At 26.2% G+C, this 19,551-nt stretch overlaps 1 protein-coding gene across 1 annotated transcript; it reads right to left on the bottom strand.

Moving 5' to 3' along the window:
• Nucleotides 1-7,281: 7,281 nt before the first annotated feature.
• On the bottom strand, nt 7,282-8,303 carry LOC145846925 (tRNA (guanine(10)-N(2))-methyltransferase TRMT11-like). Its single transcript, XM_082953457.1, has one exon. It carries the CDS (start codon nt 8,290-8,292, stop codon nt 7,321-7,323), a length of 972 nt encoding a protein of 323 aa, XP_082809583.1. The 5' UTR covers nt 8,293-8,303; the 3' UTR covers nt 7,282-7,320.
• Nucleotides 8,304-19,551: the final 11,248 nt, after the last annotated feature.

The following is a 19,551-nucleotide window of genomic DNA, read 5'->3' as shown; positions in this document are numbered from 1 at the left end:
ATTTCCTAAATAATATAAATTAAATAACTATTGCTTTTAAACTTAACAAAAATAACAATTGATACATTATTAGAAATTTTAACCGAAAACAATACTTCAATAAATTTCATTAAGATATCAAATTTATAGAAAAAATAAAATATGAAAAAAGTTGCAAACAATAAAAAATAATTTTACCTTTGTATACTTTTCAAAAAACTCATGACATTTTTCCTTTTTATTACACTTGATGCAGTTAACTAGATATAATTGCATAATTCTAAGTTCTAGCTTACTGATTGTTTCCGTGTACGTAGCATCAAAGGCATTTGTGAAAACTTTTACATGTAAGTGTTTCCAGTAAGCCTTAAGTTGTTCTACATCAAAGGAATGCACGTAGGTTAATATCTGCTGCACTACTTTGTCTGCCTATAATTCAGAAATATTCAAAACACAGCAAAACTCATAAACATATTAAACCTAAGTTACACATCTTTTTAGTTTATAACAGCATAAATTCTTAGTATATGTATTTTAAAACTTTTTTTTTGAATTTATGCAAAACAGTGCAATATGCTCGAAAACATAGTAAAGTATTATATTGTTTTGTTACAGAAAATCATTAACTAGCTCAAATAACTTAATTAATTTAAATTTTAAATCTTTAATTATTTTTTAGTTACTTTTTTAGATAATTTATGTATAAGGATTTGCCTATCATTTTAGAATAGGGATTGGCAAACTGTAACCCGTGACAAAGACCTGCGGCCCGCGAGCACGTTTATTTTTTGAGTGGAATGCGGCCCGCAAAAGAAAACTCTGTGTCCCGCAATTAGGTAAATGTGGCCTTCTGAGCGAAAATATATTTCAAGTCAAATTGTTTTTGGTAATTTGGTTTAATTTGATTAATTTCGTTTTAAGTCCTTGTATAACATTTAAAACAATCAAAAGACTTTTCTGCTTTAGCTTAAAAATGTGAAAAAGACAGTTTAGCATTCAACGAGTGTTTTTTTTCTCAGTTTCATAATAACTTTCTTCTTACAACAGCAAGTTATCATCTGAAAAAAAGTGTAAATAGAGCTTAGATTTATGAGATATTTATATAATAGGTACTTTGTAAACAAACTAAATGCAAATATTTTCATTTTTATAAAAAGTAATGCACTAATATTATAATTAAAATGTAATTTCTTTACAACTTAGGTATTTTGTTTAACATGTATTTATTAGAGTGGCAAAGTAAAATCATAGTGTATGTTTTGTTCAACTCACAGTGTTGGTTTGAACTATATATATATATATATATATATATATATATAAAAAGGTTTATTTAAAGATGCGAAACTCAAAGGAATCGAGTTTCGTGACTATTCACTCATCAGCTTCAAAACAAGTTTGAAATAAAGCACAAAACAAAATCACTAATGAATGTAAAAAATTTCAAACTTGTTTTGAAGCTGATGAGTGAATAGTCACGAAACTCGAGTCCTTTGAGTTTCGCATCTTTAAATAAACCTTTTTATTAATAAAGCCCTCAAGGTGGGCTCAGTGTGAAAAATTTAATTTATTAAGTTAAATAACTTAATTCTATATATATATTTTATATATTAATCTATTCAAATGGCAATTTTAAAATTTCTGGAACATATGTTTCACAAAGCTTTAATTTTTCATAAAGCTTTGATCATCAGCCAGTTAAATTCAAAATAAAAAGCACTGTACTAAACAAAGATACAAAAGTTATGCAAAAAAACAAAAAACAGTATGACGTAATATTGTACCTTACAAATATTCAGTACAAAAATCGATCTACCTTCTAACTAATCAAACAACTAAAATTAACGAAAACAACAGTTAATTGACTATAAAATGCTTTAAAATTTGTTGTGTTTTAAGAGAAGCTTTTTTATATGTCGACAAGACAATATAAATTCGCTTCTCTTATTTAAACAACCTTCCTTTTTTAACGCATACATAACGGCTGTTGATTCTTTTAAGCACAGCCTACAAACAGGGTGGTTACCATCTGCTATTGGCTGTGCTCTTTTTATCACCTCCCGAGTTAATTTAAAATCAATGTTTTTGCGCTTAAGGCCGCAAACATACTTCGAAAGCTCAGTTTCATTTTCGTATACACAACCTTTAAAGGATTTTTTATGGTCATGTATGGCGAATTTGGAGAGATTAATCAAGTCACATAATCAAAGGATTTTAAACAAAAGTAATTCAATCAAAAATCAGTGTAATTGCGCCGGTGGCTGTAAATACAATTTGAAGGGGGGCAATTGCCGGTCAGAGAACATTATTTACAAGGCAACAGTTAACTCTGACCTTGAAAAGAAGTTCTACATCGGCTTATGCTCCACTCAATTCAGATTTCGGTATGCCAACCATAAAAATCCTTTAAAGGTGGTGTATACGAAAATGAAACTGAGCTTTCGAAGTATGTTTGCGGCCTTAAGCGCAAAAACATTGATTTTAAATTAACTTGGGAGGTGATAAAAAGAGCACAGCCAATAGCAGATGGTAACAACCCTGTTTGTAGGCTGTGCTTAAAAGAATCAACAGCCGTTATGTATGCGTTAAAAAAGGAAGGTTGTTTAAATAAGAGAAGCGAATTTATATTGTCTTGTCGACATATAAAAAAGCTTCTCTTAAAACACAACAAATTTTGAAGCATTTTATAGTCAACTAACTGTTGTTTTCGTTAATTTTAGTTGTTTGATTAGTTAGAAGGGAGATCGATTTTTGTACTGAATATTTGTAATGTACAATATTACGTCATACTGTTTTTTGTTTTTTTGCATAACTTTTGTATCTTTGTTTAGTACAGTGCATTTTATTTTGAATTTAACTGGCTGATGATCAAAGCTTTATGAAAAATTAAAGCTTTGTGAAACATATGTTCCAGAAATTTTAAAATCGCCATTTGAATAAATTATTTAAAAGCCCTTCAAGTGGGCTCAGTTGAAAGTGTTTAAGTTTAAACATTAACCTTATTTTATATTTTATATATTATATATATTATAACATATATTATATATGTTAAATTTTAAGTCTTGTAGCTTCTATAATTTAAAATGTTATTTATATTAGTTATATACACATATGTGTGAACATATAGTGTTGCCAAAAAACCTTGAACTCTCAAAAATCTTGGAATTTAACAATCTATGCTAAAATAATTTGGAAAAACCTGGAATTTGAGAATTTTTGAAAATCCTGGAATTTTAAACAATTTTTACATTTTAAGTAATGAAATTTTGATTTTCACAAAAAATCTAACATTTAAATATTTTTTTGTTATCACCATTTTATTATTAAAAACATTTAAAGTAGCTTAACAACATCTTTTTAATTTTGCGATACTATTGAAGACAATTCTTTTTTCTTAAACTTAATTTTATACTAAAAATAGTACCCAAAAATGTGTCATTTCAAAAACCTGGGCAACCATGAAACTGTTTACATTCTTTTTAAGGGTTAAAAATAGCGCATATATTTTTGTTTGACATACTTCATGCATGTTTGCCACTGATCAAGCCAAGAAAAATTTCCTAACTTTTTACCAAAATTTTCCTGACTTTTCTAAATCATACTCTTAAATTAAACTTATTCTAAAATACATAATCTAACACTTGAAACTATATAAAGCTTTCAATGTAATTTTAATACAGGTTAAAAACAACAGTTTTTTGCTGAATTCTATCAAACTTCCAGTACATCACTTAAACCATCTGTGTATGATTCATGTTTGTAATAAACAGCTCTATCAGCAAAATACTTGTATTATCACATTATAAACACAGCTTGTCTGAAAAAAGACACAATTTTTTAGCATTTCCTAGCATAAATATATCTAGATAAACAAATGACATATAAGGAACTTTTACAATTTTTGTTTATACTTCACAGTTTCACTATGGAAGTGTCCTTGCTACAGATCATCAATACTAAAAAGCTTACAAAATCTGCTTGTTCAAGTAGGGTACTTGTTATATGTTAATAGAATATTTTTGCAGTTTTATAAAGGATATTTTACTAATTTATACCAGGTGAAGGCATTGGAAATAAAATTAAATATTTTTGTAAATTTATAGGAAAATTTTGTTTTTTTTCTGACTTTAACAAACTTTTAATCAATTTTTACCATTTGAAGGCTTTGGAAAACAAGGAATTTTGTAAATTTAAACTGAAAAAATCTAACTTTTTTTTTAATTTTATAAAATTTCCTGACTTTTCCTGACTTTTTTTCAAAACCCCCCATTTTTACCTGACTTTTTTTTAATTTTCTTATCTATAACATTCCTTGTAGGTAATCAGATTTGTATGGTTTTGCAGTATAATCTTCTGTTACTGTATGTAAAACCTTATACAGAAATTATCATGAGAATTATTCAGGGTTGCCACTCGATCAGGAAAAGTCAGGAAAAGTCAGGAAAAATTTTAAAAAATGACGAAAGTCAGGAAAAGTCAGATAAAAATAGGGGGTTTTGAAGAAAAGTCAGGAAATTTTATAAAATTAAAAAAAAAGTTAGATTTAGTCAGTTTAAATTTACAAAATTCCTTGTTTTCCAAAGCCTTCAAATGGTAAAAATTGATTAAAAGTTTGTTAAAGTCAGAAAAAAAACAAAATTTTCCTATAAATTTACAAAAATATTTAATTTTATTTCCAATGCCTTCACCTGGTATAAATTAGTAAAATATCCTTTATAAAACTGCAAAAATATTCTATTAACATATTAAACAAGTACCCTACTTGAACAAGCAGATTTTGTAAGCTTTTTAGTATTGATGATCTGTAGCAAGGACACTTCCATAGTGAAACTGTGAAGTATAAACAAAAATTGTAAAAGTTCCTTATATGTCATTTGTTTATCTAGATACATTTATGCTAGGAAATGCTAAAAAAATTGTGTCTTTTTTCAGACAAGCTGTGTTTATAATGTGATAATACAAGTATTTTGCTGATAGAGCTGTTTATTACAAACATGAATCATACACAGATGGTTTAAGTGATGTACTGGAAGTTTGATAGAATTCAGCAAAAAACTGTTGTTTTTAACCTGTATTAAAATTACATTGAAAGCTTTATATAGTTTCAAGTGTTAGATTATGTATTTTAGAATAAGTTTAATTTAAGAGTATGATTTAGAAAAGTCAGGAAAATTTTGGTAAAAAGTCAGGAAAAAGTCAGGAAATTTTTCTGGCTTGATCAGTGGCAACCATGATTATTGTAATGCACAGTAACTACATCTGCTACTTTATAAATTTCTTAAGAACTTTTTCTTATCAGTCTGTAGTTACTGAACATAATCATGTGCTTTGTTGAAACTGACTTAAGCAATTTTTTTGTATCTTCGAATAACTTCTAACTAACGTTTTTTAAGTTTACATTTACTCTTTTTAAATGCAATATATTTATTGCAGATAAAGTATTGCTATAATGCTCAATAAAAATAAGTTTTTAATGATAATTAATATCTTAATAAATGTTTATTCTTCCGTTAAAAGTATTTAAGAAACTTAATTGTCCTTTCAAGCTGAATTAAAATAATAATTTTTTCTATATAATTGCTTTACTGTTAATAAATTTTGTTATTTCTTTATTTTGTGAAGTTTATTTTGAATAGGTAGTCAAACAAACAGGCTATTTTCAAAAAATGAAAAATCAGATTAGTTAGACCTGTAATAGACATTTTCAAAAACTCAGGTGTGTGAAACTTTCATTTCAAACTCTTTTGATAAATCTTCGAATTCACAGAATAGTTTTTATGACTGTAGTGTAGTTTATTAATTGTTATTTTTTCCAGTTTACTTGAACATAATGTACTTTTTTATAACAATCATATTTTAATTAGGTAGATCATTTTTAATTCCTAATTAACAAGGATTCACAGCAAGCTCTTAGCATTTTCAACTTTTAATAAACTTAGGCTTGTTCGATATAACTCACACATTTTCGCTATTAAAGTGGCAACCATGTAAAAGACTAATAAATTACTAACAAGTTATTATTTTAAAGTATTTAAGCATTAATTATGTTAGAAAATATTTTTTATTTTTTATCGATACAAATAAGTATTAATTTTGTTTAGTTAACTAATTACTGATTTGTTTTTAAAGTTTAAACTATTTAAAAAGCAAAAACTGTGTTCAAAAGTTAATGTTTTTTAAAGAAGAAAAAGTGTTTCATAATATAAAAAATGTATAAGGTGACCCATAAATGTTTTCAAGCTCGGTTTTTATAGAGAGTTAAGTTGTAAGTAAGATAATAAAGACAGTAAGTTAACTTGATTAAGTGATTAAGATAGTACAAAATTTTTTAAGACTTAAGTATATTAGTCAATCTAAATGTTATTCCAATGAATATGTATAATTAAATAGGCATTTTTTGTTTAGCTAAATGTCATTAAAAATAACAAACTGAATAAAATTAAAATTTACTTCAGTGTGACTAAAACCAAAAAAAAATTAATGCAACTAAAACTGCGGCGCGCCAAGATTTTGGAAACTTTAAATTTGGCCCGAGCAGCAACTACTTGCCAACCCCTGTTTTAGAACTTGCTTGATTAGCAGAAATCCTATGAGATATTTAAAATAATCTGTTTTTATGTCAATTCAAAATAAAACAAAATTGTGTTTCTCACCCGAAAACCTTTTTCTTTTTCTGATGAAAGCTCAGACTCAAAACACTTCAATGTATTGGTAAAGGACCGCTTTATAAGATACTCTTTAATCAAATTATCAATTGTTATACTTGCAACAGCCCATGGAATAGAAGTCAGAGGCATTATACTTAATAAGCTACATAAAAAAATTTACATAAATAATACAAAAATCCAACAAGTGTCTTAATCTTATACTTAATAATTTACAAAAATATTTTTCAAGAAGAGTAATTTAAATAAAAACTAATTTTGGTTCTAAATTAGTTCATAATGTTTTTTTAATTTAATCAGTATGTTAAAAAAAAAATTGTGAAAACTTTATTGAAATTAAACAAATATCAGCCTAAGGCAACACACTAATAAAGCTTTACATCATTTCATAATTTCATTTTTAATGAGTTTTAACTAAAGAAGGTAATATTTAACTGTTTTTCTATAGAAGTTGATAAAAAAGTTTTAAGTATTCTCAATTAAATTTGAAGTTGTATTCTTTTATATATCAAATAAAATTGTTTATAAAACTAAACTTAAATTAGTTTAAGTAAATATTTCCTAAAAATTACCTAATACTTAACTATAAGGAATTTAAATACAACAAAAACTATTTCATGTTATAAAGATAAGTGTCAAAGAGTACTTCATTTTAACTTTTATGAAGTACTTTTAGTTTTTATTTACCATTAAAATAAAAATTTCTAAAAGAATTAGAAACAGAATAAAAATCACTATTAATTGAAGATTGATGAGACTCAACGGAACTTGTCCTTTTCTCCATAACAATCAGCCTTCTTGACGAGTGATGATTTAGAACTTGCTCATAATTTCCAACCAAAGTAAGTGATGGATGCTTTGGTACAAAATCATCAGTGTACTTATTTCTGTTTACCGGAAGGAAGTAAACCAGCCTGCCACCAACAACTAATGATGCAGCTGAAAAGTTCAACAAATCTTTGAAAACTTGATCAAGGTGATACTGCTTTTTTTCTGGATAGTGCTGTGAGCAATCATCCCAAGCATTCATGTCTTCTTTCTTGTGCCCAACCTTCCTACTGCTTTCTCTTATTCCATAAGGAGGGTCTGTAATTATGGCATCAAAAATTGGTACAGCAGTCTTCCAAGGGTGCTTTGCTGCATCAGCAATTAGAATATCAACATACTTGTCTTGCAAGCCGTACTGCTTTAAATTGGTCAGAATTGACTCATCTTTAGCTCTGTTAATTACATTATGTTTGGATGATTTACCAACAGCATGGACAATGTTATAGTTTATGTCACTTCCACACACATACCCTCCAAAATGAGCAGCTGAGACCAATATGCTTCCAGAACCAACAAAGGGGTCAAGGACAAAACTTCCCTTTACTACCTGTGCCACATTTGCCATGAAAAAACTCATTTCAGGTTCCATGGAGGTGTTTCCAATAAATTTACGTTTTGGCAGAGCATAAGTGTCCAACAATTTTCTGGGTCCTTCACCGACTAAACGTCCAAAAAACAAAAACTTTGGATAATTGTTATCTTTTAACTCAGTGTAATCTTCAAATAAATAATATTCTTGATCAGGAGCTTTTAAGTTTACATTACCTTTAACTGGAAAAGCTTCGTCTGTGATCATTTCCATTTTTTGTCTCTGTTCAGCCATTGAAACTTTTTTCATTATACCTTTAACCCTCATGCAAAATGACACGCTCTCGTTTAAAAGCAAAAGTTTTTCATCATTTAAATTTTGTTCCAAGTCCCTATTTAAATCAGGAAAAGAAGCCCCTTGACCCCACAACTCAATTACACACTTACACAAAATCAATCTTGGAAGCATCATTTTTACATGGTCACAACTTTCAAGTTCTACTATTGCATAAGAAGCATTGTTAATATTATTCAAGTTATTATTATTTATTTTTAAAATAATGTTTAAAGTTTTAGCAACAGACTTTAGCTCTCCAATAGAAAATTCAAACAAATGGTCACCTGGCTTTTTTTGACCGAACAAAAAGAAAAAACTTTTCATTTTATATAGATTCTGAAAATTAACAGTTTTAAATAAAAAAACACATGGAATTATACATGCTTTATAAAAATTTTAAACAACTATTTTAACTCAAAAAAACCATTAGTTTTTCTAGTTGTAATTAATGAAATATTTTAAAATTTAAATATATAAACAACTTTATTTTTAGTTATTTTAAAAGATTATACATACATTGTTTAAGCTAAGAATAAGATGATATAACAATTTCAAGTTTAATGAAATTGGCTGCTAAAGCACTTTATATTACTAAATAAATAAATAAGATTTTTAGTTTATCTAATTTAGTAGGCAATAGCAGTGATTCTTTATTTTTTAAATATAAAGTGTTTCATAGTGTTTTGACAATGTGTACACATGTTTAGTAAGGTTTACTCCTATATATAGTGGTGATTTAATATATGTTTCACAACATCATATTAAATTTCAGATTTTAACCAAACTTTCAATTGCTTTTTATTGTATTTCAAATTTTAAGTCATTTTGAAGCTATAATAGACCATCAAAGATAAAGAGCTCAATAAGAAGTAGAAAACAAAACAAAGAAAAATTTATATTTTATGAAAAATATGTCTTTTCTACACAGGCTTAAAATTAGGTAAATCCTGTTTTTATAGAATATTAACAAAATATTTTTTTTTACAACAAGCAGGATTGATTTTTTCTAAATAAAATATTCTTGAAAAACTTTAGGCAACTCTTTTTGTATTATAAAAAACTATTTGGTTGTAATAAGAAAAATATTTTCAGGAATTTTACTTAACTAGGTAAACACTTTTACTTGTACTTAATGCTAAAATTTAGTTTGCTAATGGCAAGTATTAAAGACAAAATCTATATTAAGCATGTAAGCATTCAATCTAACATTAAAGTCAGTAACTTTTTTAACAATTTGGCATCAATTTCAAACCCAACTACAGATAAAAAGTTTTAAACTTAGCACATATTTGATAAAAAATTAAAATAAAAGATTAAAGATTAATTTAAGGCGATAGGGGGGTTAGTCATGTCTTTTACAATGTGATCTTATTTTATAGACTTTTTTTAAAGCTTTAAGATGCTTTTTATGGTTTTAAAAAATTCAAATTATTTTTTTTACCAGTCAAAGTCGGGCCGCATAATAGGTTTCCTATAGGAAGTGAAAACTAAAACAGCAAAAAAAGACTATTTTGTTTAAAATCTATCTCCTCCTACATTTTTCATGCAATCTTCTTCAAACTTTCACAGTCTAATCTTTATACAATACAGGGTTGCCCCTAGTTTTTTCAAAAAAATTTCCAGGTTTTTCAAAATTCTTCCAGGTTTTTAAAAGTACATATTTTTGGGTCTATTTTTAATTTAAAGTTACGTTTAAGGTAAAAAACTGTTTTAAATAGTATAAAAACATTGAAGAGATATTGTAAAGCTACTTTAAATGTGTTTTTTAATAAAAAAAATTTGATGATGACAAAAATTTTTTATCTAATGATAGATTTTTTTAAGCCAAATCAACATTTTATTAATGAACATGTGAAAAATGTTAAAATTACAAGTTTTTCCAGCTTTTTTTCAAAATTTCCCAAATTCCAGGTTTTTTTGCCTAAATTGTTGAATTCCAGGTTTTTTAAGGTTTTTTGAGGTTTTCAGGGTAAAGTGGCAAACCTGAGAATAACAAAAAAAGTTGCTTGTGAATCTAAAAAATTTTAAGTAAACAATTTTTATTTGAAAAAATTAGACTATTTTTTTAAATTCTTGTCATAAAATATTTTCAATTTTTAATATTATCAAAATTCATAAGTTAAGTTTTTTTTTTGATAATGTAAGGAACATTTCCTGAAAATTTAAAGAAGATTGCTTGAAAAATGAAGGAGGAGATAGATTTTTAAGTGTTTTTTAAAATTTCCAAGAAAATTGACCCAAAAAAATTTGCAGTCCATACATTTGTATCAGAAACTTTTTGCAAAAAATAAAATATCTCAAAAGTTTAATGATATATGAATTGTATAAAAACTGGCTTATAGTTTGTAATTAAAGCAGGGTTACCACTCTTTGGGTCAAAAATCTTCCCGAGTTTTTTTTCAAATCCTTAAAAATTATATTATTTATTAAATAATTACAATGTTAAATCTAAGAATATTGAAAAACTAGCCACAAGCCTTAAAATTTTCTAAATAAGCACTTAAAAATAAATAAAATTAATTGTTTTGTACAAAATTTTGAAACTGGATTAACTAAATTTCAGTCTAGATCTAGAAAAAACATTTCCCTGAGATTTTTTAAAAATCTTAAAATTTCTCTGAAATTAAAAAAAAATATCAAAACTGCCTTGAGTTTCTCTGAGTTTAAAAAAAAAAATCAAAATTCCAAGAGTTTCCCTGAGATTTTCTATAACTTGAAAATTCCCTGAGTTTCCCTGAATTCCTTGTGTTCCCTGAGTGTGTGGCAACCCTGTTAAAGCTTTCATATAAAAGCCAAAGTTAATTTTTGTAAAAAAAGTGTTCATCAATATTATTCATCAATTTTTGTCAGGAAAAAACCTAATCATGGTACAATATTTATTGAAACAACTGTATTACAAAAACTAATCAAATAATTAAACCCAAGTTTAATTAACAAAAGTAAATTTCAAACTAATACAAAATGAGTTTAAATGAGTTTTTGTTTTTATGCAATTAAGGTTTTACCAACTTAAGAACTGAATCATAAAATGAGTGAAATCAATTAACAATGACAAAAATATATAGCATAAATTATTTAGATTTTTTTGGTCATTCTTTTAAATGTTAACAATGTAGATCAAAGAAAATATCAACAAAAAATATCTTACAATGCAGAAGTCTGAATTTTTGTGAGCTGAGAGACACACAAGCTCAAGTTAATATAAAGTTTTAATTTAGACCAAGATTAAGCCCAACTAATACAGTATAGAATAAGTTAGTCTTTTGAATATATAACTACATTTAAAGTAATTAAAAAGTGTAATAGTAAACTAGTAGATCTTAAATTTGTTAATTATTTTTTTAATTCGAACTGCTAAAAAGTTGTTTACATTTGCTTTTTCTGTTTTTATATCAACCACTCAATTTCTATCTTGTAATGTTTGACTCAAAGAGTTTTCAAAGCTGTCAACATGGTGTGAGACTAGACAACTGAAAGGTCTTTATCCACACCAAGCCATTGTTGTGGTTCATATTTTTCTTTCTTTAGAAACAAAACAAAGTAATTTCAGTCTGGTATGGCTTGTTAATGTGTAACTGGACCAAGTAATCACTATTTGTAAACTTAACTTATTAGCTACATCTTAGTGATTTCCCTAAGTACAAACCCTTATTAATTATATCGTTTAATACTTGACTTGCAAAGGCTTCAGCTTCACATCTTCTATATATCATAATGGTCATTTAAAGTAAAAACTGTAATTTATAGTTACGAACATAATCGTTAGATATAAAAATATAAAATTTATATATAAGCTTAAGTATAATGTTACAGTAAGTATATCATAATTTCTTAGTTCCTCAAAAGTCAGAAGTTGGGTCAAAAAGGGTACATATAAATACAGTGACCTTTGAGTTTTCTTTTTTTTTTTTGAATATCGCAAAAACAATCTGTGTAAAATTTTAGATGATTTTCAAAAACTTTGTCCTTGGCACCATCCGACTTTCTGAAAACCACCCCAATGCAAACTGTATTAGTCCCAAAAAGTGCGACCTAAGATTTATTAGCTGGAATTTTTTTTTACATGTGGCAATTATCACAAAAAACATTGTGCACAATTTAAGACGATTTAAAATAAAATTCATGGAGTAGAGGTACTTCTTGATTTATTTTATGTAAATTTCATATAAATTATATAAATTTTATGTATTTCACTTTTTTAAATTTTTCTAAACTTTTAGTTTTTGATTTTTTAAGGTCATAAGTTAATATCTAATTTTATACATTATTGTTAATATTTATGAACTTAACAAGACCTTTTGAAAAATTTATTCAGTAAAAAAGCTTAATAAACAATAATTATCATAAGCAAGGCCCATAGTACATCAAATGCTAACAGTTCAGACCAGGGGCGTGTTTTGACTGGTTTCCTGTTTCCTGTGAACCCCCTAAAAAAAAAAACAAGATTCATTAAAATTATCATTGAAAACGTTGTTTATTGACTTTGTTTTGGTTATTAGATAAACTTTGAATAATAAATGTTGAATTTATAACACTAGAAGATTGTTAGATTTCCTAAACAAAAAATGCTCGTTTTTGCCCAGCTGAAATATATTTTAAATAAAATTTTAATTGTGACGTCATAGTATGTAAAAGTATTAAAGTTGCATTTTTTTTTCTAGGAAACATTTTACTAAGATGCTCTAAGTTTCCATTTAAAAATTGTTACTTAGTCTAAATAGCTTTTGATTAATTATTGTTTTTCAACTAGTAAGTACAATTTTACCTAAAAAATGTCCAATATAATCACTAAAGTTTTATTTTACTTAGTTAATTGTATATAATAATGTTGTGTGAAGCTTTTAAACCTTAAAAAGAGTTCAAATCAGAGAGTTTTCAAAATCATTATCATTATTTCAAATCAAAATCTACTACACCACCTGGCAATTTATTTTTTTATCATCTAATGGTATTTTAATATTTTTATTTAAGTTATTTTATTTTTGTATATCTGTTGGCCACAAAGTTGATTCTTGGTTTGTGTCTTTGACTGAGGTGGACTTTGAAATTTTTAAGTCTTAGAGATTTCAAAACCATAATCAGAATCCCTGCACCATCAGGCAAACATTTAATACTAATTTAAAGATATTTCAATTCAATTGTATAAGTCTAAACATTTTTTTAAAGTGAAATTTCAATTTTATTTAAGTTGTTTTATTTTTGTATATGTTATTGTATATTTAGTGAGATTTCAAATTTTATAGATTTAATTATTTGAAAAAAATATTCTTATTATAAATAGATATATAAATGTAAAAAGTTGAAAATTTAAAAGAACAAATTGTAAGAACTCCATCTATACTAACATTTAACTCAAAATTGAAATACTTTTTGTAAAAATTTATTCTAGTTTTAATTATTTTATAATATTGTTTCCTGATAAAAAGGTTAATTTTTAGGGTTGCCATTTTACCTGGAATCCTGGAAAAACTTGGAATTTGACAACTTAAGCAAAAAAAACCTGGAATTCGGTAAATTTTGAAAAAAAACCTGGAATTTTGTACAAAAATCACTAAAAAAACCTGGAATTTTCACATTTTCAGCAGTAAAATTTCGATTTGACTCAAAAAATCTATCATATAAAAAAAAAAATTGTCATCATCAAATTTTTTTGTTTTAAAAAACATATACAAAGTAGCTTTACAGTATTTTTTCAATGTTTTTTAACTATTTAACAGTTTCTTACCTAATACTTAACTTTCAACTGAAAATAGACCCAAAAATGTGTACTTTTAAAAAACTGGAAGAAATTTGGAAAACCTGGAAAAATTTTTGAAAAAGGAGTGGCAACCCTGAATTTTTTATAAAATAAGTTAGTTATGTTTGTAACAGTTGAAGAAATAAAATAACAAATTTTAAAAATACAATTTGTAAGTTCATAACTTTGTTTTGGTTCTTTTAGTTTTTGTTTATCTAAATTTAATACATTATAATGAATAAAAAAATATGATATTTTTCTATTACTACTTATATGTTTTTTTTTCTAAGCAGAAAAAAGCATTTTAAACACAGAGTTTTTCGGCTAAATTTTGAGTAGTACCACAATGCTGACAGTGCATACCTAAGAAATGCATACTTAAGCGGCAAATTAAGAACAAAAAACTGTGTGAAACCCCTTTGAAAAATGTCTAGACACACCATTGGTTCAGACATGTAAATACAAATAAGATTTTTTTTCCAGTAGATTAATACTTTATTTGACTTACGATGTTTAAAAATTTTATTAAAAGTATTATTCCAACTTATTAATATAGAAACATATAGTAATGTACAAAAATTGTAAAGTAAATAACATATATTAAGCGTACAATACTATCTGTAGTTTTATGTTCTAACAAGTACATACAAAAGATATTTTTATTCATAAGCATATTTTTCTTTTATACAGTTATAATCTTTACAGACTCCGCAAAACTATCATTTTTTTTTAGAAAACGAAATTTGCACACCTTACTGAGCTAACATATATACTAATAAGGTATTTTCAAAATAACTGAACTTGTCTTTTAAGTAACTAAAAAAACATGAAAATTATTACTGAGTGTTACTAAATTAAAAATATTTTTAAGTTTTAAATAATTCAAAAAACATTAAAAAATCTAAGGAAATTTATTTTTCATGTTATTCGTATATAGTTATTTGTTTTAACTAAAAAAGATAGGTCATTTTACTGAAATGTAAAGAGTTTATTTTGATAAAGATATGCAAATTAAATATTTTATTTATAACCAAGTTTCAATGACTAAAAATTGCGACTTCTTCAAGTAAAATAAAATAGTAAACTGCACATTAAAATGTTGCTTATTTATAATGTTATTTAAAAACTTATTCATGCATGAAATCTAAACAAAATACTAAAATATTACATATTCGATAAATCAAGATTATCAGTGTATACTTAGGTAAGTTAGTAGTAATTTTAAAACAAAATTTTATTTAATTAATATAAGGAGTCAAAAAAAATTGAATTAAGAGCTTTTTTTTAAATCTTAGATATTTTTACTATTAAATTTAGCTAAGTGGAATCGTGGAATTAAAATCTATCCAAAATTAAAGTTGCAAGCCAAGTATCAACAAAATATTAACAAAACACAAAATTATTGATAAATTTTAAAATCTAATTTTATTTAAGTTAATGTAACAGTCGAAATTTAAACATATTTAAGAATTATCAATTCTGTATATTTATCGAAGTTGAATAAAGAAATATCTATAAATTATTTATTCATGTTATTGGTGTAAAAATACTTGTTGCTTAAGGTACAAAAATAAAATGCAGATAAATTACCAGAAATTGTTAATTACTGTAGATTTTTCTTGTTTACTTAATGAAAATTTTAACCATTAACTATCATCAGAGATCGGAAAACTGCAAAAATGAATGAAGAAAACATTCAGGACTATATAAACTTTTAAGCTTCAAAACAGTATGGGAACACAAGCTGTTCAAGCTTTTTAGTTAACACGTTAAAACGTGCCCTAATAGTAGTATAGTAACTAATCGTGCAGCTAACGAAGGTTTATATTTTAGTTTAATATTCGTAATAACGTTATATAGCGAAAACTTTTCGGTTATAAAATCTTACTTGCGCAAAAGTATTTGATAAATTTGGATGATACTAAAAAGTGGCTAACCCATGCTAGGTTAGAATAAAAAAATAATCAAATTAAGTATTACATTTGATTATTTTGGATATGTTAAAACTGTATTTTCGAGCGTCAAATAACTCTTTACCAATGTTAAGAATTATTTGCACAACGGTTATACAATAGAGAAGCGAAAAGTAATTTACTTTATTAGAAAAACTTTGTACTTTTGTATTTGTAGTTGTTTACAGTAGATGAAATAAGTTTTTTAATTACATACGAAACTTAAGGCATATAGCTTTTAAACTAATTTTTTTGCTAACCATTCAAGCTATAAAAGATTACAAGGTTACTACAGTATAAATGGTTTAGGTTTCTAATCAATTTCAAAATAATTATTATGTGGTTAATCAATTAGAATCAGCCTATTTTTAATAATTAGTATTTCAAATTCATAACGTATCAAAAAACCGAATGTTCAAACAAACAAAAAAACAGAATTCCACTTATTGTTATTTATTGCGTACAAAAATATAAATAAAATCAACAGTTAAACATAAACAAAAACATTACACTAATTATAATTCAAAATCACTTATAAAAAATTTATAGAAAAAGAAAACATGCGGCTACTTGCTTTTGTTTGATGTGGAAAGTTGTCCACTTCCTTTGCAACATGCAACAGAGTGATATTCATTGGAATTTTCACACTCGTCTTCAGCAGCTTTTTTTTTGTGTAGTTTTGAATAAAGGTCATAAACGAACTTCAAGTACTCTCCCATTACTACTGAATTGGCAAATGTAGTTTTGCGAAGCTCCTCTTCAAAAACCGGATCTCCCAACGCCTTCGCCAAAGTACAGTTTGCTTTCATGCAGTTTTCATCCAGCCTTTTGTAAAAATCAAAATCAATGTAAACTTGGTTGCCACTCCAAAGCTGCACTAATGAACTGTAGCTTTCGTGCATGATGCTGCAGTAAATTGAAAGCAATATGGTGACCTGCTGAGCATCTTTGAGGATTTCTTCCGCTTCGGATGTTCTTAACTTTTTAACTTGGGTTTCAGCGTTCCACCAAACCCTGCACAAAATTCTGACGAAATTAGTTGTGATGCTGCTGACTGCGTTGTGAACTTTGTACGAACTTTCGTCCGCAGAAACGTATTTTGAAAATAGGTGGTTGACAAACTTAGAATTCGATTGAATCGTTGCTTTCGGAGTTATGTCCCAAGCAGTGCGTTTTAAATCTCTAGATTTAGAATTACTAACCTCCGGTTTATTATTTTTCAGGGTATTTTTTATCACAGAAAATTTTTCATCTTGCGGATGTTCAACATCTTTGTTTTCATTTTTTGATGTAGGAAGTAAATTTTCAGAGATACTTTGAAGCATATCTTGAAAAAAAAATTCTAAATATATATGATTAAGCCCATGAACAATACAAACCTTTTCTGAATCCTTTTCCGGAGTATTGTTGGTGTTAATATTGCCTTTTTCTCCATTTTTCGAATCATTAGTCGATGTTTTCGGAGCAGTTTCGACTTTGACGTTAGGTGATATTTCCGGGTTAACTCGTTTAACCTTAAAATCATAAATTTCAGTATTAGGAATATTTTTCTTTTTCTTTTTATTCTTTCTACGAAATTTCTTCGGTAAGTTTTCAGACTTGTCTTTGTAAGAACTATCAGTGGACTTGAGTTTATTAACTTTATGATCCACTGAACTCTCTTTCTGTTTTAATTTCGTAGCATCAACCCTTTCTAAAGCTGATTTTAGAACAAGTCTGGATTTCACATGACGTTTCTGTTTCAACTTATCATTCTTCGGATTTTTGACGTCAGCTATATTCTTATCAGTAGTGATTACCTCTTTAGGGTCAGCTTGTTTGACTTTAGTTTGCGATTTATCAACGGGTTGCTTGTTTTTTGTTAATGTTAATGCTCCTGTTTTATTCTCCATAGACTCTTTTTCGGGCTTTGCTGCTGGTTTATCTTTAACATCAATTAGTTTATCAGTGGACATAATGAACAATTTCTCATCAGTCGTGCATACTTCCTTAAAGCTACTTTTAGGCTCTAGAGGTTCTTTTAATTGATTCTCTACAGTTGTCAAGACTTTTTTCGCTTCGCTATCAGACGCTTCATCACAGATCTTCTGAATGTTATCATTACATTTTTCAAGAAACTTTTTAGTCCTTTTGTACTTCCTTATAGCTTTTTTCATTCGCAGAGGACTAACTTCTTTTGAATACAAAATGACCATTTTAAGACCTGTTTAGTTGTATTGAATTAATGACATTTAATGCATTTAACTGACAAATTTAAGAAACATAAACTATCTTTAAAATTTTTGAAGATTATCTATGAAAATTTTTAAATTGTTGGTTAACAAAAATCTTAAATAACGTTTTCGTGTTTCTCAGAATTAATACTAGTCTTAATGAAAAATGCTATATATAGATATAAGGTTCATGAAACAATGTCATTTATAAAAGAGTAAAACATGGGCTATAGAATATAGATACACTATAAAAGTTATTTTGGAGTTATAAAAAATATTAGAACTAGAGTTAGCTTGTCTATTATATGTTGGATAGTTTAAAGTCTTGTTATGAAATAATTTTAGTTATTATATTCTTAGAACAACCATTTTGGCAAAATATTTTAACTTAGATATGAAATTTCAAATTGATACTACTAGAATTTAACACTTTAAATGTTATGTTTAAATTTTTTAGATTAATTGCTCAATCATATAATGTCAAAACTTTGAGCTTAAATAGAAACATAAAAATTTAGTATAAATTTAAATTTACAAGACATTATTATTTAAGTTTGTCAAGCAGTGATCAAGTTGTTTCAATTTGATTTAAGTGTAGGTAAATTAAACCTTTTTAAAGACTAAATTCTTTAAATAATAATGTAAAATTAATTTGATTATTTAAAGTTGAAATCATACTGCTATTGATGTGACTCAAAAGTGTAGTACAAACTTTTATGGTTTAAAAAAAATAGTTTTTCTATAGAACAAAGAACAATTATACTCTATTAAAACTTAACTTAAATTAAGCAGAACACCTAAAGATTATTCAAAAGGCAAAAAAAAACATGGTTAATTTTAAAAAAAGTTACTATAGTTTTATACTTAAAAAAAATGATTCGGTTACGATAAATGAAACTAATTTTTCAGATAAAAAACTGTTTTATTTTATAACAAAATACACGAATCATAATTGTGATACTTAAATTAAAAAGGTTGTAAAAACTAGGATTACCTTATTTTAACAGGAAAACTTTAAGTTTACAATTTTACAGTAAAATTTAATATCTATCAGTTTAAGTTAATTTTAATTTTTAGCTTTTAGTAAATAATCTAAACAATTTTTATATTACATTAATACTTTGTACAAACTACGTATTTCACTGTCTTTAAAAGTTTGGGATTACTTCTTCTATAAATGTAATACATTCGATAAATGAACAATACTCTATTTTAATAAGCAAAACTAAAAATATTTTGATAAACGAATGATATCTTGCTAAGTTATTTTATTCTAAGAATGAAGACATTTTTTTAGTTGTTTTTTAACCAACAT

This window comes from Thalia democratica, unplaced genomic scaffold (genome assembly GCF_965202585.1).
Source record: "Thalia democratica unplaced genomic scaffold, ktThaDemo2.hap1.1 HAP1_SCAFFOLD_716, whole genome shotgun sequence".
Classification (NCBI taxonomy): Eukaryota; Metazoa; Chordata; class Thaliacea; order Salpida; family Salpidae; genus Thalia; species Thalia democratica.
This window is presented reverse-complemented; position numbering and strand designations above follow the sequence as displayed.